Here is a 26,205-nt window from a genome sequence, read left to right as displayed (position 1 = left end):
TAAAGTTTCGTTGCTCGCTTTCAATTTAACGTATGCCCCACATCTGTCACCGTGTACACCAAAACAGTAATAATTAATCACTTGCATCGAAATCAATCTGTGACGTAGCAAATGACATCCAACGTGCCTGTACACATTTACAGTTGACTTTCATTTCGATTTATCCGATTTTATTTGTAACTTCGAGCCTTCGATTTAAAGGATATGTTCTCTCTTTAAATTGAAATCTTAGTTGGCAATGGCCAACGAAGTATTACATCGGTGTTACGTGTCCTTGCAAAGCGTTTCTGAACGGCTCTAAAATCCACAGAATAGAAGCTTTGTCGTGTAACAATGGAACGGTTGTAGTAACAGCGAGCCAGTGCTTGGAAAGATGGAACGACGAGATGCGTGGCGATATTTTCGGAGGTGATCGTGAAAAGAGCGGCATTCATGGACCTTCCACTCTCGCCGTTTGATTTATGCAGGGTGTCCTACATTTTCCTGTCGCATTGTACCAAGGAAGGATAGCGAAGGGTGTTGTGTAAACAGAACGTATTGTTACGGTAAAAGAGAAATCACGTATTTAAAAAATAAAAATTTTCTTCACCACGTTTCCAGCGGACAAGGTGGTCGCAGAAAACTTTAGCTGAGAATATTTTCGGGATTCGAGGAAGGTCTGCGTACACGCGAGCGAATTCCACGAGTGCCTGGAACGAAACCGCGTTTTCCAAGCTTTATGAAAAGGCAAAGTGAAACAAAGAAAAAAACGAACGACTGGTAGAAGTAATAAGTCTGAAGCTGTCCGGTCCCCGGCGCGACCAGCAAGATCCAAAATTAACGCAAACTCGCGCCGAAGGAAAGAGGAAACATCGGCGAGCCGTTCGAAGACAGGAAGAACGTTGTGACGAAGAGAGGAGGACGGAAAACACGGTCTTGTATATTTAGAACTCGTGCATACCGGGCATTGTCAACGAAGTCGAGCGTGTTGCGTTTTGTAACACTAAGTTCGTGGAATTTGAATACACAGCAAATGAAAACTGTTTCACTCGAAATTTCGCCAGGTGTTGAATAATAAATTTTCTGTTCGCTATACCGTGCCATTAGTTTCGTTGTAAATTGTTCTGTACCCAACAAAAGGGTTTGGGAAAGCACTCTTCGGGTACACGCTGTTTCGTCCGAGGAAATCGGCTGACAAATCCCCAGTCGCATCGAGTTCCAAAGGGAAAGCTATGCAAACCAAAATGAATAAACGAAAAGCTCAAAAAACAGCAAAGTCCCCTTCCATACGTCTCGTAAATCCAATCAATTCTAGATACGGTCCGAGACTCTTTCACGCGGGATGAATTTTCCACGGGCGAATAAATGCGCTCCCATCAGTCGCGAAACTTTGCCGCGGCGGAATTTAGTCGCCCGTATTTCCGAGGAAAGTTGACTGTGACGATGCACGATCGCTTAATGGCGACGTTACGACGAAATTTCCTTTGAATATGACGTTTTCGGTCGAATAATTTGTTAGCGCATCGGCTGAAATCGTTTGTGCATTGAATATAACTAGACAGCGTGTCGAGTTTGCGGCGGGACTATTGCCTTATCCAAGCAACTTTGAACGTGCTCGACTATTCGAGACGCTTCTCAAATGCGTAAGAAGGATTACCAAGTACTGGCAAACAAGCGTAAAGTGCATTAAATTTGCGTATAAGATATTGTACTGCAGAGTTGTTGCATTTCAAGTGCACTTATCTACTATAGACTTCTATCATTCTCTCCTTCCTTTTCTTTCATCCTCCGTAAGACGAATTTATTATGACAAAACCGTACTCGACCTAGAGGAACGAAATAATTTAGTAAGACGCGAATGGTTTTGGGATTCGCAAGAGATCGTTGAAATTTTAAAATACCTCTGATTGCTGAAATCCACTCGGTCTAAAGTGTTTGTAATCGCGTTTACGCCGTAACGAATGCAAGCTCTGCTTCCCAACGCGAGGGTCAATGAATCGTCAGTTTAATTGGCGAGCAACAAAGGCGCAGCATGCTCATTACAGCTACTGTTCCGAGAGCCCGAGCCACTCGTTGACCTTTGCAATTAATGTCTCGCCGCTAATGGTTTCACGGGATTGCGCGGCCGGTTTCGAGAAATCCACGGAATTTCCATTATAAATCGTCGGTCTCGGTGGCGGGGGTCGGGCGAAGTCAGCGAAAAAGATGGATGACCTGCACCGCGAAAGACGGTAGATTCGGTTCCGTCGAAATTCGACCGGAAACGATATCGAACGTTACGATCCTCTGGTACGCTGCTAACCGCTTCGCTGGCTTCTTGCCCTCGCGGAAACGTCCTCCCACGATCGACTCGTCTTGCAAACAGCCTGTCGATTTCCGCTACAGACTTCTCCGAATCCTAGGGAAGTTCGCGATAAAGCTACGAAACCGTAAACTTCGCGTTATCTTGGAACCACGAGAAGCTGGCAAATATCGCACCTCTACAAGTCCCAATCATACGATATTTTTCCCTTCCCCAAACTTTACACAAAATAGTTAAACGAGCAGCTGCGAGAAAATTGCATTGCGTCGAGCGCAGGGACTTGCATCGCAACTCGTTTCCAACGATTATTCCGAAGGCGTATCGAGATGTTCGGCGTAACGGATGAATGTTTTATAAAACAAAAGCCGAATCCACTATCGCCGTCAACTGTTACATTTTAATGGACCATCAGAGAAAGGGATCTTAATTTCTCGGAAATTTCTCAGCAAAGAAAGAGTGCGCTGTTGGGAAAACATCGGAACGCAAGTGCGGTATAAATTTTTCGAACGTTTGCCCGACTGAATTAGGAGGCAAGCCAATCTCCTGAAAGACGTTCAATTATTAAGTAGAATGGAAATGAACATACTCCGTAACGTAGCCGGTGCTGCCGGTGCTTCGTTAAACATTTCCATCATCGTTTCTTAAACAATTCAATCTCCGCGGTCGCGAAAACAGATTTATGGTAACACGATCTACCGAGATGTAAAAGCTCATTAAATTCTGAGGAAGATGGTTTTCCTGTCAGTGGAAGTTTTTGCAACGATAAACCAGTGTAGCCTCTTATTCTTGCCGGAAGGGTAGGGAATATTTCCTCGATAGCGATGGCGTTGGCAAAAACCGCGAAAATCCCGCAGGCTACCATCGAGAAATGTTTCATCGGCGTCAACCGCAAGATTCTTCGCCGCGGAAAGTTTCGGAAATGCAGGCAAGTAGAATGGCTCGACGATAAATCTATCTGGCGGCCGTTCCTCCCTGGTGTTTTCGTTGTATCGGTAAAGATTTATTCCCCTGTCTGGCTACGAACAGCTGTCACGTTTATGGAAAAAAAATGGGAGGAAAAAAGAGGGTAGCACGAAAGATTTCAATTGGCTTGGACGGTGGAAAATTTCGTGGAACAAGGGAAAACCATTTGGACGACTGAAAATTCCATCCCGATAGAGAAAAGGAAAACATTTGGGTCGATTAAGCGCGTTCCGTACCACCTCTTTCCTCGAGTTAACCATCAAAAATATATTCCCCGAGGATCGGGTATCAAACTTTACAACTATTGAATGCAATACCACTTTCGTAACGTCGATTTTTCTTGATTCTACCTCGCCAGGACGAAGTTAAACTATCGGGAAACTGGGATGAACGAAGAAGGACAAAGCTGGTAAGATGATGCGGGTATAGAATTCTTTTCTATTCTTTCGGGAAAAATGAAGACGCTCGCAGATTGAAAAAGCAAACGTACCGAGGGAAAATTGTTATGGCGTTTGCTAAGAAGAATATAATTTATCATCTGCTACGTTTGAAAAAATAACACGACGAAGATAAATGAAAATTAAACGTACGACTTGAACGAGTTCGCAGACATCTAATTAATTGTTAATGAATTATATTTAGCCATCGAATCGAGCGAGAAATTCCAAGAGAGGCGATATTAGAAACTCCTCCAGCGCTATAAATCGCTGCACGAACTAATTTGCAATATCCGTCCGGTAATGCGGAAGTTGCAGTTGCTTTAGCCGACTATCGCGAGTTTCTTCGAATGCACAAAGAAGCACCACGGATCTATGAAGCTGAACCTCGAAAGTTTCTTACCAGCGGTTTTCCCTGTCCCACAGGAAGAATCAATCACGGCTCGGTAACTATTGATTTTTATTTAACGTCGTTTTAGCGAATGCATAGTTTGAAAAGAAACTCACTTGACATATCGACGTTCCCGGAGATGAAGAGAAAACAAAATTGATGACAAGTTCGGCAATGGAAGCTGTCCAGATTTATGATCAAAATTTCAAAGTTTCCAATTTGACGCGTTCTTTTGTCAATAGTTTGGTTTCATCGAGTTTACCTGCTGCTTTTTCAAATTCAATTGTTTTTACCGTAAGCAACGAAGTTTGAAACATATCAATGCGAAATTCGTGAAAAATCCTTTGTGATCAATTGATGAAACTTCCATTGAAATTTCAATATGTATTAATACATTTCAAGCCATGAAATATGATTTTATGACTTGTATGGAACAACATTTTAATTAGTCAAATAAATATGAATGAAAAGGTGTACCAAAACAGATAATGCTCTTTTAGCATGTTCCACAACTGATTCCGAACAATGCATCATAATTTATTGAAAAGCTTTTATTTGCGGTTACTGACTAATGAAGTGCACGCTTGGAGGACTCAGGATTGGCGAATATTGTTCGCTCAAGTTCAATTCATTCCTCTTGGAAATTTGCATGGTCCGCTGCATCGATGACAAATCAAGCTGACACAATCCGTGTGGCTTCGATAGACTAATCAATGGAAGTTAGGTCGGTGAGTTCAGTTTCGTGTAATACTACTCGCTACTGACCAAGGTATTTGCTAGCAAGGATAAACTATCACTATACCAATCAATCACCAATGTCCCATCATCCACGACTGCAAATTAAGACGCAGCGAATCCTCGAATTTGAAACCGTATCTAACGCAATATCCGCAAGTTTTCGGTTCTATAAATTAGCGTCAGTGGCGGATTCACCAGCTGTTTCAATTTCAGTTCCCGGAAAGTTCTGTTACTTTAATTAATTTTCGACAAACACAAACTCCAGCGAACCGCTCACACGTGTAACAAACTGTTATTATTTCCCCAAATTGGATAGTCGTTAAAATCTTATACTATAGCTATTACAATATTCGTAAGCTTTCGATTCTATTAAGTAAAATCGATGGAGAATTCACCAGTTGCGTCGACTCTACTTAATCATCGAGGAACGTTCTATTGTTCAGATGGAATTTAAACAATTCGATGCAAATGACCTCCAAGACCACGCGCTGAGTGCAACGTTCCATCTATGATTCGATCATCGCAGGACCCTTCGTTCTTTTTACGTAGACAATTTCGAGGCGTGCAATTGCAGGGAAAGGAAGAAAATCGAATTCCCCGTCAGTTGGTCGTGCATGTCGCGCATGCATGCATGTAGTTGCACGCGTAGAAAATCGAGCAGGACGAGAGGAAAAGTTCGACTGACGCGAGAGAATTTTCCTGCTCGCGAGCGACGCTCGGATATTTGGAATAATAAAACGGGCGTCTGCGTTGGACGATCGTCCGTTCGTGCTTTGGATATTTGTTCGGATAGTGAAGCATCGCTTTTGATTTCCGCTACCGGTATATCTGATCTGACCCTTCTTCTCGATTGAAAATATTTTACGATACCGGGAATAGTCTTCGGCGTTTCGAAATGGCCTGCATAAATTTCACCCATTTTGAAAGCTACCGCTTTGGTTAGAGTGTTGAGCGTGCAGTTTCGATCGAAATTAAATTTAGAGTAATTCTAGTAGTTTCGAGATTCTAATTAACGCATTCGATGCGGCGTGCCACAGATTCTATTAACAGTGCTCGATAATAATTTTCGTTTCAAAGCTAATTCCAATTGCAGTATATTCATTAGCAAAAATAAAGGAGATTCAACTATCAACTTTCTCGTAGAGAATTTCCTTGGAATTAGTTGATAATTCTATTTTATCGCGCGGTATAAATCCGCCCCGGTTTTCGGAGCAAATTAGCGAAGCTACCAATTTGTATAAAATCTCGGCGTAATTGGGCAACAAGTTTTAATCGCCAGTTAAACACGCCCTGGCTGAGACAACTGCGAAAGCATCGCTTTATACCGAAATCGCGAATGTTTCAAGGATATCTCAGTCGGTTGGCCATCGCATCGTTGAAAATGTAGAGATATATCTTATTCCTTGTGAGAATCGCGTATGGAGATCCTCTGCGAAGCTAGCTAAGAGCTTCGATATTCCGAAGGATTTCCAGAGCGAAACTTTTCGATTTATCATCTAACGCTCCTCGAGACGTTTGCATCGCATCGAGAAGCTACCGGAAACTTCGACGAGCGAATACATTTCGCGAGAATGGAAGGATTAAAAGTTCAAAGGACAAAGTTTCTTGCGATAGCGACCTACATTCCAGCTGAAATATTTCAACAGGCCCACTCTATAAACGTAATAAAATTCCTTTGATATCATAATTTTGTTTTAATATTAACGTAACGCGATTGACAGGTTCTTAATTTCACGAGGTCGGTTATTAAACGAGCAGTTTGTATAAAGATCAACAAACATGTTAATTATGTATACGCGCAATATTTTCGTTTCGGCAAATATTTCATTGTTTCAATGCAGGAATTTAATTTACCTTGATTGTCTCCAAATATCAACGATGAAGTGGTTGAATATTGTATTGAAAATTTAAAAATATTAATAATTATCAGGTGTGATGTTCGCGCGTCGCCGTATTTGAAAATTTCACGACATCGCTGCTGTGTCATTCTGTAGAAAAGAGAAAAAGAACGATAACGCTATAAACGCGCGACCGTTGTCGATTAAACGCGGAGCTGAAAATTCGGAACAATAGGCGGACAAAGTACAAAGCTTCCAGAACAATGTTCCAATAATCTCGCTAATTTTCGAAAGTGGCTACGTCAAAGGGTTAGCACGCATACGGGAAATTAATTTCCGCGTGAATCCTATCGGGATTTAAGCGCGACAGTGTTTCGAAGATTAACAAGAAACTTTTCTGCTTAAACTCGACGTTACCACGTTCGGAACTCGTGAATCTCAGGGGAGGGAACTTATTTGTACCCGAAGCGGTCGACGATGTATCGAAGTTCGATACGAGCGGTACAATCCGTTTCACGCGATGTTACGAAGCTCGTGCATTCGCTAATTAATATAACCAGATCATGGATGCGGTTGCTTATCCGGAGAAAATAAATTTCCGACAAATTAAATGATGTAAAAATGAAAAGAAACCACTGTCTCGGGGGAAATTATAAATAGAACGTAATACCTCGATCCACCCTAACTAGTTAATGGAAATAGTTCAACTTGCCTCGCCACTTTAATTTTCATATTGAACTCAGCGATGAAGAGACAGAGGCTTCCGATGAGAAATAAGATAGAAAATTCAGTGCGACTGAAACAATTACGTGGCAAGAAGAAACCGAGGGGCAAGGGAACAAAATCCCGATGGGCAAGGGAACAAAGTCGTAAACAACGCGGTAAAATCTTGCAGCGTGGAAAAAGAAGAATAACGGGCGGGTCGTTCTTCTTCTAGAGGCGACGATGAAAACGGAAGGCGTCTTTAAATCGAGCCATTGGACGAAAGCAGAAGGGGATGGAAAGAGAAAACTGCGCGCGCAAAAATCAGATTTACCGAAGATATACATCTCTTTTGCAGCTTTTTCCCTCGGAAAGTCAAGCTCGGAAACGCTACGCCCCAGGAAGTTCTCGAGATTTCGCGGGAAACCCTGAGCCAGAGTTGCGTTTCGAAATTTCAAGATAGACTGGTCAAAGCACCGGTAGGTTAATGACATTACCAGTACTAGATATTCCTGAAATCATTCGACGGATCTCTCTGCTTCTGAAATTGCTACAGTATTAACACGGTGGCTGCCACCGTAAATGCACCAAGGGTTTGCTACGGCACTGAATTATACAGGTTATTTAAAATGTGAAGATTTATTTTTGTAATTTAATGGTTCCTTTTTGTCTACACGATTTCGTGAATACTATTTGACAATATGAGTTTCTTAACAAGATGGTGGACTATTTTCAAACACATTCAGACTTCTGAACTTTCTTTCGCTTTCAAGAGGCTAAAGTAGAAAACTTTTCCCTGAGCATATGGAACTGTCGAATTTTCTAGACTTCGAATACAGAGTCGCATTATTATTCCCACCTGCAAAATTATATTTCATTGCATTCAACGTGGGGAAAATATCGAATTAAATCGAGTTGAATGTATATGAATGTTGACGGTATACCTGGAGTTTCTATTTGCATGAAAGGTAGAGTCGTCGAAAAATTTTCCAAGCAAACGTATCCGGCATATCTTCCGGCGCGAGTTCGATCAAACAAGAACAAATTTCACGTCTTGCTTGGACGACTGAAACGAAGGAATAAATTCGATGCCAGACTATTTCGTTTTATTTGAAATTCCTCCCCGAGGAGGATGCACGTGTAGCAAATGTCGAGAGGGACGAAGAATATTTGTCGAATTTCAACGCGTCAACGTAGTTGCAGCTTCCTCCTTGAAACGTAACAGCCATCGAAGAAGCTCCGCTCGAAAACTATCGCACCTTCCTGGCGTTAATGCTTGCTAATTTTGCGAGTGCCAAGGGACAGGTAGCTCGGTTGCGAAACTCTCGACTGAATTTATACAATGTTCCACTAAGGATGCAAATTAATAGCCCCTTGGCGAAAGAAAATGACATATGAGCTTCCCTTTACGAATTAAATGAAAAAGCTTCGTGCAGCTACATACCTTTCTCTCTAAATTACGTTTCTACAATCCACATTCGACGTTTGAGTATTAAATTAATTTAAAAAATTTATACTTTAATAACTTTGTAGCAAGGCATTTGTATCCAATTTTTTCATAAAATATTCTTTTAATTTTGCTTGTACTTTGTTGAAAAAGAACCTAGGATACCGTGTATAATCTTTTCCACGTTCCGCTTTAAAATTTTAAAGGGAAACGCTTATAGCGTTACATGCGCGGCACATCCTTTTATGCCGGTATAATTGGTCCAGGGCGAGAAACACCGACAATTTCGTGATTTCGTGGTTCGGTGACGAGTTCGAGGATTCAAACAGCCTTCATTCCGAGGGGCGCAATAGCCTTTTCGACAAAAAAATCAAGCACGTAGATTCATGGCAAATTCAGTTACAAACCGAACGGGATTCGATTTCGTGTGTACGTCGACCGATATTAAATTGATAAAAATGGTTGTACGTTGATCACGACCAAGAAAAAAGAGTTACAGGCAGAAGGGACGTCGAAACGGGACAAAAAAGGAAACCCGTTAAATTTTCAGTTTTCGATTTTATCGCAAACCCCCAATGGGCAATTTCTTTTTCGAAAAGTTAAATAAAAAAATTCTTAGCTCGTCGCGAAATACATTTAAACGAATAGCGGCTATCGACGACAAAAATCTTGCAATTGAATTACTGGCGACATGTTTCGTCGAAATGAAATATTCATTTTGAGACAAATTGAGACGTGCGTATATCCTCGTATTGGCTGTTTCAATCTTGTTCGTTTATACGAAACTTTTGGCTCGTACTGTTTTCATTCGAGATCCAATGTAAATTTTAAATCAGTAGAAAATACAGTCGGTATGCGTTATATCGTTGTTTGTTCACTCGATGTTATTTATTCGAGTTTCTGGTATTATTTTGAAACAGGGAAACTAATTGTATTATTAAGGCTATTTAGAGGGGAGTTTTTAACCGTACAAATGCTCGGCGTTGAAAATGTAATGATAACCGAATAAGAGACTGTAACGCATAACAAACGCGATGTTTTTCGCATTTGGAGCGCAACCAGCTCGAGAGAGGTTAAATTCCTTTTTAATTACCTTGGCGCGTTGCAGTTTCCAAGGCATCGTTAAAAAGTCAAAGTTCCATTCAAACAGGCAGTATACTTAAGAATAAATTAACGAACAACGCAATTGTTGCTCGAAATGTGTTTGTTTCTGGCTCGAAAATCAGAGGATGGAGTTGAAACCCCGAACTAGACTCTTTGGTGTATTCAAAAGGGAGCTCTGAGGTTTCTGGAGGTAGCATCAAACGAAATATTAACACGTCACGGTTTATCGTGGGAACCGGGTGTTTGATAGCGGCATTACAGAATATCGTACGTGTGTTTCAGTCACTGGGACGGCCGCGGAAGCCACACGCGAGACGGAGTCACTGTGGAGCGTGTACGACGCGAAAAGGAGCAACCGTTCCATTCCCTGGTGGTCGTCCAGCACAGAACGCGCCACGGCAGAAAGCAAATCCGTCAGAAAGTTTCGCCAGACAACTAGCTGGCACGCAGACAGCTGGAGCTCGAGGGAACGAGTTACGTTGGAATTGGTAAGGCCGGTCACCGAGAGCCCGAACGACGACGAGGAAGAGGAGGAAATCGAAATGCCCGCCAATCTCGAGACGACGTCCAGAACGGAGAAGAAAGACGTGGGAACAATGAAAATATCGCATCGAAATTCGACCGTGTCCACCAGGAGCGCGCTGGACACAAGGCTGAAGATAAATTCATCCGCTGGTCGGACGTTTATCGAATCAACGTCGGAACGGTCGAGCTTCGACAAACGTGCTTTCTCCGACGACGTAAGTCGCATCAGATGCCATTGCCTACACTTTCTACTTCTGACTACCTTGATCAGTACGCCATCGGGGATATAGTCTCACGATTCCTCTCGCTATCGAATCCGGCGAACCCGATACCACATTAATAAAGTCCATATCCATATCCCGATAATCGAGCAGAAGCAAAAGGAAAACAGAAGAAGAATCGCGGAGCGAATCGTAGCAGATGTTAGCGTATTAACCCGGTAATAGTAGTAATATATTTCAGACCTGGCCAATAATTTCGTATGAGAACGATAACTATAATTCACGGGTATCACGATACCACCGGCTGCCCAAAGCCTCGTTGTACTTCCGTTTAATTAACGGTCTGACATCTGAGCATTAGAGGATTATTGTTCATCGATCGTATAAATTTTCAATAGCATCGAATTTAAATTAATACGAAACTCGTACCTTGATATAGATTAATTCGACAGAACTCCGGGAACCTTTCAACCGAATCGGATAAATTTCGCGTTTCCTGGGTAAATTAATCGCGTGATTTTCAAATATGCGCAGATAGTGGCGACGCAGGTAGCTCGGTTTACCCCGAGCTCGATGAAAAATCAAAGCAATATCTCCACCACGCCGTCAACATTCTTCGACGTTGTACGACGCCAGATGAGACACGTTCCGGACGTGTGCGAAAAGTTCACCGTCGGAGAAGAGGGGAAGCAAGAATTTTACAGCCCCAACTATCCGGACAACTATCCGAACCTCACCGAGTGCATCAAAGTTCTGCAAGGTGAGTACGTTTTCTGATCCTGGCTTAAACGTGGCGACAAATTTCAAGGTAGCAGCATTTTATTAAATCAGAGATGCCTTATCAATATTAACTAAACCTTAGCCTTATCATCCTTAATTACGAGTACCTTTCCACGATATCGAAATGAAAGCGCGACGAGCCGGAAGAACGATAGACCGGATCGAATTCATTAGGAAAGCGTAAGACAAGAAATTAACTAGAAGCTAACTGGTAGACCTCGGATTTTGCATTGGATGTTCCGCTAGTTTCATATGTATAAGTCTGTCGTAACTAGCTCGCTGGAACTCGATTGAATTTCGAAATTGGAGGATGGTCACGCGATTCAATGATTAATTCGTTCTGGTGGTTTCGTAGATTTCAGCCAAACAGTCGATAAATTTTCCCGGACTTATCGATACAACGCATTCGTCGACGAACGGAAATAAAATCGCAAGTTTTTCCACGTCCATTCGCGTGGTAAACAGCCCTGAGCAGTGAATTTATAATAAACGAGCCGGTCGGACAAACGAGCGAGAGGAATCGATAGAGATTATTCGCGCAAAAGGAAACACATTACCCGTTCGTTGGAAGCGAACAAACAAAACGTGTCACGGGGATGCTTTTTCTCCGTTCTTGCACCCTGGAAATTGTCGGTGTCGCGAGGAAGAGTAATCGGATAAAACGTTGTCGAATACGGTTGCGATAAATCATAACGGGCCGCGGTCTTTTGACCTGACCGTGGTCGCGCGAACTCGATAACGAATCTATAAATCGTAGAGAAAGACCGGAAATTCATTGTCGAGCGTCGTGCGCCAGAATATTTCCTCGTCTTGAAAGTGTATGCGAAAACTTTCCCGAGGAATGATCGACTATTCATTGCTTTTACCTCGCGCGCCACTCGCGAGGAAACGAATGTACCAAACCACTTCGCGAAGAAACAGAAAGATTTTCTTCTTCCGGGATATTTTCTGCGAGTACACGCGAATCAACGCGATGCCAGATTAGCCTCCCCCGCGTTTCTTCGTCTCGATCGGTCGGAAGATAAATCGAAGATGCGAAACAGAGCGAAGCGACTCGTGCACCGCATCGAAAAGAGGTCCTCAGTCGAAATATAAATTCTGCTTTGATTCTCTAAAGTCGCAATGCACTCAAAGCTTCTCGATCCTTATATTTTCCACTGGAAAAGTAGATACCTTTTTGGTTCTTCTCCATGAAAATTAAGAGGTCTTAACTACAATTACTGTCCCTTGTCGCAATTCTTTTTACTCCTATTTCTTATCAAACTTTTAAACTCTGTTTTTAATCTCGTTGGCTTAGAAATAATTAAACTTCAAATGCGCTAAGGACCGAGTGAAAATTTCGACTCGAGATCGATCGCGTTCCTTTTAGTCGTCTCGAAACGACTCGAAACGACTGGTCGGATTGGGCAAACGAGAGCAGCTGGGTCGTGTTCGAAATTGAGTCAGGGTCGACGAGCCTCGTGGACCGTGTACACCAAATCTTCTTCTGATGGTACCGAAATAGTATCCACGGTGATTGCTGGTCCTCGGCCGAGTTTTGGAAACGATAGGCTTCGTAAACGCGAGCGTGGCTCTTTGTGAAATCGTAAAATCTCGGCAAGTATTGCTCCGACGGGAAGAAACAATTGCTCGTTGAAAAATTCCTTCTGGACAGCGTTTTTTTAACGCGAGATATCGTAAATCGAAGATGCACGTTGGTAGCAGAAGCTGAATAAATTTTCGTGAACCCGCTTGTAAATCATGTGCACCGACGGATATCGAATGCGAACCGATCCGCTTTACTTCCTTTCCGAGCGTCTAACTGAGGTCACGTTATTGCCACGAAATTTACATGGATTACGACCACGAACAACCTAGTCGGTTAAACCGTTGTAACGTGCGCTGAATACAGAACGTAGGAATTTCTCTTTGATAATATTCTTTTCCACGGCTCGTCCTGGACGACCGATAAGCAGCGAGGAACTGCAACTGACTGTCGAGCGATAAGAAGGTACTCTGCAGTTCGCTTGAAACCGTTCGCTTAATGCTCCGCGAAAGGAAGGAAGACTGCGTCGTGCTGGTCGTAACGTAGGCGTGCTTCAAATTGTAACGTTCGGTTAAACGAGGAATATTTTAATTAAAGGATAACAAGCGGATTCTCGAGCGATTATCTGGAAAATTTTAGAATGCGAGAAACGGATTAAACAGGCTATTCGACAAGAGAGAGACGGTAAGTTGCGAAAGGGTTTTTCAAAAGAGCGCAGAGTACGAGATAAGCAGACAAAAATATTGAAAGATTTCAAAACGTTGAGAATCTTTGATTCGGATAACGAACTGTAACTAACGTCATTAAAATAACTTGTCTATCGGCATGTCAGACCTGCCATTATACGGTCCATGTAAATTACGACATCCAATTAACCGGACGTCAATACGGGTCTGCCATGGATTAAGGAAGTTTCACCGTGAACAGACGGGATCGAGTCGGGTCTAGGTGCATAGAGTTGTTTCAAATTGCACCATCTAGAGTTAAGGGGGTATTCCAATATAGAAGTTTCAAAAAAGAAAAGATTCCTTTTTTTACATTTTTTCAAAGAACACAGTTTTAAAATGACCCGTTCAAATAAGAATACCTCCTTAAATAACCTCTGAGTACTTAGCGGTGTACTCCGTCAAGTCGTTCTTTGTTATTTCAAGCACTCTTCTTAGTTCGCCATGATTTCTTACGCGTCCAACCGAACTCGTTAAACTTGCCGTCCAGTTACCGGTTGACACACGATGGATCATTGAAACTTTTCGAGGATCGTCGAGCGACAGAGGAACGGTCAGTGTTCCAATCGGGTTTCCAGCAGTGCCTTTGCAAACGACGAGAGGAGCAGGCTCGATCAAAGTTTAATTGGAACAATTCGAAGGTAGCCAACGCGCAAAGACGAAATCGTTTGAAAGCAGAGAGAGATATGAGGGTGGGATCTATCCGTTGGCATTTCACCGAAAATTGCCAGCGAGTTGATGAACGATCGAACCAGGAGACTACTCGATTCTACGCTTGATATAACAGAGATAACATTCAGTGTCGCGTCGAAATTGCTACTCTCTATGCATTCGCGATGCACCAGCGAATTTATACGGGCCACCGTTGGAAAACACAGGAATATGAATGCAGATATGGTTTCTAGCCAGTCTCGATCATCGAGGTACGTGAACATCCAGGAATCTTTGAAGTTCGTTTCATTGTTACTCGATGCCGAGAGCATCTGCTACTTCGGCAGGGTACATCTTAGCAGGCTCGTTTCAAGAAGAATTCCAACAGTTGCGCGCAAGAGGACTGCATCAAACCCGAAAGCACGATAACGTACATCGAGTTCGAAAGATCGTTCGGCCGTAAACGACAGATTCTCTCGGGTCGTCGGCGAGTTCCTCGAAAGCCTGGAAACTGGAACAGAAGTCGATTCAATGGATACGCGCTGCTATATAACGCAGACACGACACGCTATCTGTATCTTCCTTTTTTCCTCTTTCCTCTACACGATTCTTTCCTTTCCGACTCGTACTCCTGATGGAAGAACACGCAAGCGGGCCAAGTAGCCCTTCCGGACGGAAGGTCCTAATTGCACGGATGGAACCTTTTTAATTGCTCGCTCGCGAACACGGTAACGCGGTTACACCGGTATCATTATGAAATGTGGGACACCTTTAAGCAGCCGAAACCACTCGGGCAAGTTAATGAGATCACAGTCGGTTGGAGACCGAATAATTCGTCGGATGAAACGCGATCGAACCTTTTCCATCGCCCTGAGATTCTGCACCCCCTTGCCACCCTTTCCTCAGGGAGCGGGGCAACGGAACTCGAGGAACAGCCGTTCGTTAAACGGGTACGCTTCATCTCCCTCGAGGTACAAGGGCGAATGTTAACGAGACCAAAGTACGTAACTTCTTTTCTAATTACTCTGAAAATCACGCTTACACTGCAGTCGACGAGGAAAATTATTCGTAAATATAAATTAACAGGATTGTTCTCGGTGGATTATCGAACCACTTTGAAACAAAGACGCGATTCTATTCGCACCGTGAAATAGTAAATCCCATCAAACAGTAAAAGGTTCACGTTGCAATTGATTGAGTTACGAAGTGGAATCAATGTGTACGATCTCTCGCTAATAGCACTTAGTTGAAACGGAACGCGCACCGTTTAAGGTTTAAATGTCAGTCAGGTTTAAAAGAGAAACGAGGAAAGTTAGTAGTCGTCGAATCCAATTGAAAAGTTCGTACACGATGGTAGAACGGACCGGTTGTCCACTAATCGTACGTTCTCAAACTTTTTCACCAACAAGGACGATGTCTTTTGCTGCTTCCTCAGCCGTTCTTCTTGGCTGTCTCGTTACCTGTAACCACCCATTCACCAGCACCGTTGCTGGCTACAATTTAAAGCGTGTCGGCTTTCTTACCTGTGCCAAGTTTCGCGTTTCACCCTACGGGGCACAAGTTTGCGATAAAAACTTTGTCCCCCGGCGTACAATATGACGACGCGTTCCTTCATCATCTCCCATGATTGCTTTTTTTTTTTCTTTCTCATCGTTATAAATGTTAGCATAGAAGGTTTCTCTTCGCTCGAAAGCCACGATTCTTTCTCATATATTTTATTCCGAGTCGAAATCGAGTGGTGCAATCGTTTGGCGCTCCAGCATCACCCATGACGTTTCGAAAGGGTGGCGAACGATGAAGAAGAAAAAGAAAAGGGTAGCGACAGAAAGGTCGAGAGGAAAGGTTGCGCTGAAGCATCGTAAATGGGAGGAAGTCGTGGCCAAGTTCCAAAGTGGGCGAGCAAATCAAGTTATCAACCACTCAGGAGGTAAGGGGCCATCAAAGAACCGTTTAATGCGATCCCACGTAAATCAAGGGCGACCGCCCCTCTGCCTTCTCCGTGTTTCGTGGAACATCGAAATACTCTAAGGCCGAGACTCTCTGCAAGGGAAGCCATTAATTGCGGCAAGACACTGCGCTTGTCCTTGAACCAAAATGGCGTTAAACACCGCCGTCGATGTGCTGTGCCATCGATCAATTTTCCCTGAGAAACTTCCAACGATTATCGTCCATTTTGTCGTTGAAACCTGTAAGGGTTTGATGTTGATGGTACCGGTTGATTATTGGGATTGCGATGAATTTCGTGGTAAACATTTTAGCAAATATATCTGGGCGCTTCGAAACCTTCAACCGTGCTTGTTATTTTGTTTCATTACTTCAACGTATGATGTTGGAATGATATTTGATCGCTAATGAAGTTGCATGTATACAAATCCCAAGTTAATCGATTATTTCGTATTCAATTGTTATAATATCGTGCCCTTTGTCATGTAGTCAACTCAAATATTGAATTTATACCCAAATATGAATTGTATATATCACTTTCAGATAATAAAACGTTTAAATAATAGATTATTCAAAGAGTACAAATACTAGAATAAGAGAAGTTCTAAATTTTAATTAAGGTGGATGGAATGCATCGCTACTTTTAATGAAACGGCAAATATTATAATGAGATTTAACGATCGCGAGTTGGGATTATTTCGGTGTACAAAACGATAGATTCATTTAGAAGGCAGGTAGGATGCAGTTAACCGTGATAAAGTTAGCGCTGGTTAATTCCTTCTTGCGGCTGGCTCGTTCCCCATTGTCCTGGACGATCGTGTTCCATGATGGGTGATGTCGTCGAACGCCTCTAGCCGCAATGAATCACTGCAAGAGCGGAAATCTCGGGCCGCCCGACCGTTTAAGCGCGTACAAAATGAAACGCATCGGCGCATCCGCGTCCATTCTGTACCGACGTCCATGCATCATCGGCCAACAAAACGACCGACTATCTGCTCCTGAATTCATCCAACGGCTGCAAGAAAACCGTCTTCGAAGCACGATTTTGGTCATGGCTTGAGTACCAAGCGAACCGAATATACCTTCGTCCCGAAGTTTCGCAAATCTGCGATACGCTCATTTTTTTGCCCATGATCGCGACGATAATCGCAAGAATGATTTTGGACTAAATCCAAAGGAAGCCGAGAAACAAGATGTCGAGAGTATCGATTTATATAGTTAGATAATGATTTTTCAGTTTATTGAATAAACTTGTGGTTTATACAATCTGAATTTCTAAAATCTGAACAATAGAGAATTTTATTGTTTTGATCAATCAGGTTTCTTTTATAATATAACATCGATGGATCCGCAAACAATTTTTGTAAATGGAGTTTTTTTATATCATTAAAAACAGCGATATAATTAACGCGATCGAAGTTATTCCACCACTCTGTATATCTTCGATAAAGTTACTTCCAATTCCAATTGACTGAACATACAGAATTTGACATCTACCAAAGTGTAGATAAAAAATCCATCTGAACAAACTTCCCTCATCGACTTTTAACAGAGTACACCCGGTGATGGCCCGCATTTCATGGTAGATCGTCCTCGTTCACGGTCAACCTTGTTGGAGAGTTACTCGTTAAATGTTCTCACTCAGCGGGATACGACTTGACGCGAATGTAAAATAACCGGCTCGCTCTATTTCCCGAACTCGTAGCGTCCTTTTGTGCCATGACCTGTATGCGTGCACTCACACAATCAACGGAAAGCATGCACGTATACGCCATGCGCGAGAGAGACATTCAATTTCGTAGAATCGATTTTTCGTCTTGATAATTGCATAAATAAAATTTTCGCGAGTACAGCACACACAGGTAGACTTCGGCACAGGTCGGTCTGGTCCGCTTGAACGCTAATAAACACCATTCGTTGAGAAAAACCGTATTTTCGAAATTGTAAGATTGAGACAGACGCTGTTGTAAGCAAACAACATGGCTGCCGAATGCTGCGTTCGGCTGCATTTTAGCAAATATTGGACGATTTAATGGTTTTTTCACCGACAGCACACCAGACCGACTTTCCTTAAACTAGCACAATATCACTGAAATTCGATTTTTCACAACTTATCACTTCTGGAAGACGTAAAATCGATTCTACGATTTGCACGCATCAGACGTAAAATAGACATAAGAATAGTTCAATGATTTTCCGTCAGAGGCATTGATGGTATATTTGACCACGTTATCATCAGGGTCGATAAAAACACAAATCAGTCGATAAATGTAAATTCTAATTTGACACCACAAATAGCTACGCGAATATAGTCAGAAGTATGGCATAGTTGCCGCATCGTATTAAGACTTCTGTCACGCTGTTGCCACATCTGTTACAATTGCAACAGGCTCGAGCCGATTTTGATTCCTGCCAGACATAGAAAAGAATAGGGCGCTCGAGAGAGAAAGAGGTTCGAGAATGAAACAATACATGTACTAATGTGTGCATCCATCAAACTTTTTTATTCATATTTATAATCATGTTTTTTTCATCAATTAAATTACAGATAGAATACTTGAAATGGTATGCCAGAAAAATGAATTATAAAACTTGCACCATATACAGTGAAAACTCGATAAATGTACATAATTATTGCCGGTCCACTCCGCAACTGTTATGGAATAGGAGAATCATTTTTCAAATTTGATTGCCTAGTCAGTAAACACTGATTAGAAAGAGTCAGTAGCTAAAGACGAAAGAGGGACTAAAACCGGGATTTATTGCCTTCATCTAAATGCCTCGTGTCAATGTGACCATACTAATGCACAGAATAAAGTTTTTTATTTTAATAAAAATTTCACTATCATGTGGAGAAGATTTTTCTGATTAAAATGAAGCTAAACACAATATAAATTGGTCAACATTTAATACCATAATATTGGGTTAAATGTTGTGCTTGTGAGTCTTTCTCTCTTTGTTTATCCTTCTTGCGCTATCCTTTTCTATGTTCGGAAACATCAAAGAACGGCGGATTCGTGGTGCTGGTAGGGGTAGAATGAATGAAATAATACACATAACGTAAGTACGCGGCCATAAGACTTATAGGAATGAAAACTACCTGACATAATAATTTCAAGAAGGGAATAAGAAATAAAGAAATTAATAATGAATTTTAATATAATTCTGTCACACTTAGACTGGGACACTCTGTATATGCAGGTACAATTATATTAAAATTCATTATTATATTTCAAATGAAAAAGATTTCAATAACACGTGGCTGGAGTGGCTGTCATGGGAATCGACGATATAGACGGCGCGGAGAAAGAAGAGGCATTTTTTATATTTATTAATTATATTTCAATCGATAAATATTGTATATTATAGATCAATTTACATGTCTTTATTTTTCATTCCTTTCCTGAAATTATTAATGCCATATAGTTTTTATTCCTATAAGTCTTATAGTCGCGTACGTTATGTGTATTACAGAGTCTCATCGAATCTGTCGTAGCGTGTGACTATATTTACGCCGATCGGCCCTACGTTGTTTCATTCATGATATTCCTTCTCTCTCTCTCGCGCTGTCCTTTTCTATGTCCGCCAGGAATCAAAATCTCGCTCGGCTCGAGCAAATTCATTTTGCTAGATGGTCACAGATGCGGCAACACCGCGATAGAACTCTCAAATGATGTGATTTGGCAACTATGCCACCTCACTTTCGTTTCTTATTCTGCATAATGACGTTAGATGTCACACCGTCAAATGTCGAATTTCTCAATTATGTGTTTTCACGATTGCCCGATTCTTTCCAATGGCGCTTACATCGATTCGGAGGAGGCCTCGAAGGAGTCTGTGCCCTTAAGCCCTCTAATACCCCTTAAAATATTGTTAAGGTACCCGGCCCTCCGGTAAAATATAATCGTGCCGTAACGCGTTAGCCTTACGAAACGCTTTCAGCGAAATTTCAATTACCACTTTCTTCCTTGCTAATGAAAATTGGAAACAATTTCCCCTTCTTTTTGCATGGAATGCTCGTTAATTTTTAGGGAGGCTTGGTCAGCCTACTAGTTAATAAAATTCAACAAATCAAGCTCCTTTAATATGAAAATGCGAAATAAACAGCCCCGTGGTAAAACGAAGGATATGTTCGGGTATCGGGGAAATAATTAAGGTCAAAATTTGGTAGGAAGTAGCGCGATGGTGTCGTAAAGCCAACGATATCTCTATCATTTTGTAAATGATTAAACCGACTGCAGTTAGTTCCACGTCATAAACTCGGCATCTCTTTTCAGGCTTTTTATACCGAGTCTTTTCTTCCAAGATAAAAGAAAGCTCGTCCTGACGGGATCGATGTACGCAATTAACGTCGAAATCGATCGGCGCTCGATTCTTTAAACGTATATTCGAGAGGGCATTCACGAAAACCTGTGAATGTTTGACACAATGTAAAGCCCGGCTGAAACTCCGACCAAGGCAGCGTTTTTACGAAACAACGTTGGTTCTGTTTGAAATGGCTACGCAATCATGTGGCTACGATTCGAACAGGTTCCAATGTGTTTCAATTTTTTGACAGGGGACACAAGGCCGGTTTATTTTCCATTCGATTCGTTACCTTATTTCTTACTCTTTTCACTCGAATTTTCGCAAGGTCGCAATTTTCGTTTACTCTTGTTTTATGAAAGCTCTATATTTTCGTGGTCATATGAAAAATCTGTAAATATTAGCATAACCGAAGTTACTAGTAATAAAAATTCGGTACAGACGAGAGGAAACGAGCCAGGAGACTGTACCATCCCGTAGGAGTTTCTGGGAACAAAGCGGTTAGAGCTCGTTCAACTTCCAGTGTCCATGAGAGGCACACCCTTATCCTGCGAAGCTAGACGGAAAATTCGGTGACCTTCCCCAGGGAGATGCCGATCGTTATTACGGGGTAACATGAATTCTGGGAGCCGGAGAAAAACTTCGAAGCTACGTTTATTTTCTTTTTTGCTTTTTATCCAAACCATTCTCTGGCAAACGGTCCGTTGTCTTTTACGCAAAGTGTTTCGGTAACTTCTACGTAGGAAAGCTTGTTCCGCGCCATTGTTCTAGGTGAATTCCCTTGAGATAAAGCGGCAAAGAATATTGTATAAAATTCCAAATGAAACTGTTGTCGAATGTGTATCGAAACAATTAACTTTTTTGTCAAAAAATTATTCCTTCCGCGTATATGAAGCAGTAATTGCAAATTGATGGTTAAAATTTTATGAAGAAATTTTCCTGGAAAATATATTTATTTTTCCATGGTTCAATGGATGGTTCAAGATCATTCGCGTGAAATTAGCTGAAGAATCCATAATCAATTCCAGATGTACTCAAAAGCCAAGCACGTTCGAACTCCAATAGCTTTTCCACGTCAGGTGCCTAAGAAAAACGTTCTCTTCGTGTCTCTATTGATACCTCGCTATCCCGACGAAGAAAAGACTAATCAATATCGGGAAAACCACGTAGCCTAGTAGTTACGGATAAATTGTTGGAACTCCTGCTGAAAATCGAACCCTGTCCACGTTCGAATAGAAATCAAACCCGGCTTTTCTCTGTTGGATTTCACGGAGTAACGATTGAAAATGTGCGAGGATATGTTTACACTGGACTCGTGACCCGAAAAGTTCATTGCGATAGAAGATCAACTGTTAAGTTCACTTTCAAGTCAGATTATTCACACATTTCTAATCAAACAGAAGGTTTACTCGGTTCAAAAAACACAATTTTCACCCGAATAGATAAAATGTACTTCAAAGAATCCTGTCTAATCATCCATGAATTTCTACAACGATGAAAACAATTGTAAACTGAAAAAGTTTCATAAAGCACAAAGTTATCGCTGAACCAGAAATGTGATATTTGCAATGTAAAGAAAATATATTTATAATGATATTATTTCTGAGGGAAAAAGGAAGAGATACAAACGAAATTAAATTGAAACCCGACCGAAGCTTCAATTCAGACTCAGGTAAGAATGAATCGTGATCGTCTGCTAAATAATCCAGCGTTAGAGAGTTAAGAAATGCTCGTTAGCACGGAGAATACTAGCAAGACGGATAGTTGGCGGAAAGTGGCACAATTTCGAAACAAATGAGTCTGGTAGGATACCGAGACAGAGCCTCGGTGTGCTAATATCGTTGGTACGCGTACGACACGCTCAAATGCTTGAGGATTCCTTGGCTTTCGCTAAACTTCTCCCTTGACAGACGTTGTTCCGTACGTCAGCAACGTTCGTGGAAGTTCGCAGAGACATCGACATCGTCGACGGCTTCCATTCGCAAATATTGCACTGACATTTCTGACTGTACAGTGACGAGAAACGTTTGTCGTTCGAAACCGGAAAACCCGGTATCAGATAGAACTTTTGAATTTTTTCTTTTCTGAATTGCTCGATCTCGCGGAATACAGCTTTGCAGTCTGAAACGTGGAATGCAAGAAACGCAATAAGTCGTCGTCGCTTCGAGGAAATCCTTAATTCCGAGAAGATTACGGGCAGCTAAAGGACTGCGACACAATTTGAAGATAACGAAGCGCGAAAGCGCAGGAAGAAGACGCTTTGAATCCGCTAAAAAATGCGATCGACCGTTTCGCAAGTGGAATACCAGTATTTCCATGCGAAAGCGGACAGAAGTAAGGGTGAGATTGCCGACGCTTTAGAGGTTCTTCGGGTACCGCAAGAAAATGCTCTTGAAGGGCAGCTTTCTTCTTTCTCTTTCCTTTTTTGTCTTTCATCCGCTTTTTCCTTTCATCGACTCGGAAACGAACGACCGTCTTGAGCTCCGCTATTCATCCTAGATTGAGACGGAAGTCTCGCTGCGACTATCGTCACAGATGACCCGTCGCGACAAATTCGCGCCGAATTATGCGTTCGACCTTCGGACAAAAATGAGACCACGATTTGCGTGGGTCGATTTCGAGACGATCGCCAAAGTTTCATTCATAGTGCAACAGAAATACCTGTGCAGTGGAAATAGTAGCGTCATTGTGGGCGAAACGTTATTGTACAATAATAAACGTCTAATATTATTATAAGGAATATTTACACTTGAAATTTAAGATAAAAGTAACTTAGAAATTAGTTAATTAGAGTTTGGAAGCTTGAAAAATATTTACCCTCACCGCGGCTATTTAACGAGAGTCTACTGTAATATTAATATTTTCTGTAATTTTGGAGGGAATGTGCGACTTCATCAGTCGTTTAATAGCGGAGCTTCGCTCCAAAAATTTCCTGATAGATCGATCGGAATCTAAAGTAGAAACATTCCGTGCAAAATTCAGAGAATCTAGAAGACGAAGTGAATTCTAACGATCGCAGTGAATAATTCCCGGATAATCTCGATACGTGCGTGGAAAGTAAAGGCCCGTTTGCAAGCCAAGAGCTTCATTAGAGATTGCATCCCGGAATTTACGAGCACCGCGGGCGAAATAGTATCGCGATCGAGCCCCGTGATTTTAACAAATCGCGCGCTTTTACACGTTACCAAATACGCCTAAGGCTACACAGCAGATAAGGTACCATCAATTACCTCCGATATTTCGTCGCATAAAATTACTAAAAATCGCAGCCAGGAAAAAAGAAATTACATTTCATTTCGCATCCGTTGCGAGAATGAAAGGGTTGGTCGATGGAATGCTTCGCGTCGCTGCGATTTAATGAATCGCCGCTTTCATGAATTTGCACCGAAATAAAACGATTTCCTTCTCGTCACGAAATAAAAACGTGCGAAAAAGTACGTTGTGCCAGTTGCAAATTGAACCGCGCGTATTTCGAGGGGAAACAGTCTGAAAGAAATAATAGAAAAAAAGAAAAAAAGAAATTTGAAAAAAAGAGAGAAGAAATTACGTGACGACTAGAACGAACAAGTTGGCCGGATGCCAGAGCGATTCTACGAGGCTAACGACATTAGAATATTTGTCGTATGAGCCGACCAATCGTGGCAGCGAATTCTCCTAAAACGATTCGAAGGATGCACGACGACGTTGTTTCGCTTCTGGCTGCCGTTTTTCCTCGAAAGACGAGCTAAGAATGTTACGCGAGGTATATTCACAGGAAATACCGGCATTGTCGAGATTGCATCCGACAAGGTGGATCGAGAGCATGCATAAGTATACGAATCCTTTTTCAATTCCAAACGCAGTTAGGATAATCGAGTCTGAACACTCGTACGAAAGCGAAGGATCCGCGTTTTTATTCCTACCCGTATCCCAGCTTGAATAACATCCTCTATCCAGCAAATGGAAAAACCACTGGAAATCCATGATAGAACAATGTACCATTCCCATAGGTTTGCAACGATTTCTAACATAGCGTTTCTCTTCTGTCGTTTCAGCTAACGAAGGTATGCTGTTGAAACTCGACTTCCGAGACGAGTTCAAGCTCGAGGAAAGCGCCGACTGCCGTTACGATTTCCTCGAGGTACGTGACGGCCAGCACGGCTACTCCAATCTCCTCGGCAACTTCTGCGGCACAAATTTCCCCCCAGAGATCACGTCCAAGACCAGATACCTCTGGCTCCGATTCCACAGTGATGATAGCATCGAAGGGAAGGGCTTCAAGGCCGTATGGAATATGGTTCCTAGACCAACTTATCGTAAGTCCACGGTATTACGATCCTTCTTCGTCGTCCGTCACCTTGTCTACCGACGTACACCTCGATTCGTCGATTGTCAACGATGACTAAACTTTGATTCTTCTTTTTTATCGCGATCAACTGACCGAGCCAAGAAACGAAATTCATTTAACGAGCGGGCAGAGTTTTGAAAAATGACGAAACTTATTTAGTGCCGCGAGAGTCGTTAAATACTGCACAGGTTTTCTAGCGAAGAGGCTCGCAGACCTCGAGGAAAGAATATCGTGGCGTGATCGTTATTAATGTCCTACGGGGGACGGGGTGATTCTATAGCGAATACTTGGTAGTTCTCGTCGCGTTCTCGGTGGAGAAATTACGAGACACTTCGGGAATAGATGATCTACCGTACCGTGTACTATGCGAGCGCGGACCGAGTCCAAAATTAATTCATAGTCACCAGGAAGAACGGGGAAGCCTATGAATACACGGGATGCACCCGCCGCTACGTCGCGCCGGGGTTATCGAGCATCTTCTTAAATCTCCTTTTAGTGCTACTTCGCCTTTAAATCGCCGAGAATCGCGTTAACTGTGCAAATCTCACGATTTCACAGAGTGCAATATTTTTTCCAATTTTTTTTTAATGAAACATTTCACTTCCGAATTTGATATGTTCCATATCCTGAAAATTCTTTTTCACGTAGGAAAAAAAGATAGGTACACAGATCTGTTGAAAAAAAAAGAAATGAAATTATACAATGTACACACGGTACGCTAGTAATTAACTATATGATTGTACAACCGTTATACTTTTTCGAAACATTCACTTTTTTGCTAATAGGTTTTTTTGATATATCGAGTTTATATTCACACAATTTATAAAAAATTAAAAAAAAAAAAAAAATTGCAATTTCGCTAAAAATTTGTTACATACATAGTGATTGTTCATTTTCCGCCGTTATCATTCAGATTGTAATGTCTCTCTGATTTTCGTCTGACACGACGAATCGATAACACATCAAAGCTAGTAAAATACTTTGAGGTCGTACCGTGACAGCAGCTCGTATCCATACATAGCGCGTTTGAATTTCACGACTTCCTGTACATAATAACGTCAAGTTTCCGTTCGCCGGGTAAAATGGATACGTCGGAAAGGCCGATTACCAGAAACGCGACAACGAGCAGGATGACGACGATATTCATCCTCGTTTCATACGCCTCATTATTGCTGCACATTTACGTTGAAAACCGGCGCGATGAATACCTGGTAGAGCACCAGGGTTGCTCTTAATACGCTCCAAAACGCGCGGCTTTCGACGTTCGGTGAATCGATCTTATCACACAGCCTGGCTGGGCA

At 42.0% G+C, this 26,205-nt stretch overlaps 1 protein-coding gene across 5 annotated transcripts in view; it reads left to right on the top strand.

The window, feature by feature from the left end:
• Neto (Neuropilin and tolloid-like) overlaps positions 1-26,205 on the top strand; it is a 72,500-nt gene that overhangs the window by 33,226 nt on the left and 13,069 nt on the right. For all 5 annotated transcript variants that reach the window (XM_076688881.1, XM_076688880.1, XM_076688879.1 and 2 more), the window contains 3 exons: positions 10,184-10,641; positions 11,182-11,407; positions 24,612-24,872. In XM_076688881.1, coding sequence (XP_076544996.1) covers positions 10,184-10,641; positions 11,182-11,407; positions 24,612-24,872 — 945 coding nt within the window. The remainder of the gene's footprint in view (positions 1-10,183; positions 10,642-11,181; positions 11,408-24,611; positions 24,873-26,205) is intronic.

Source organism: Osmia lignaria, chromosome 6 (genome assembly GCF_051020975.1).
Source record: "Osmia lignaria lignaria isolate PbOS001 chromosome 6, iyOsmLign1, whole genome shotgun sequence".
Taxonomy (NCBI): Eukaryota; Metazoa; Arthropoda; class Insecta; order Hymenoptera; family Megachilidae; genus Osmia; species Osmia lignaria.
This window is presented reverse-complemented; position numbering and strand designations above follow the sequence as displayed.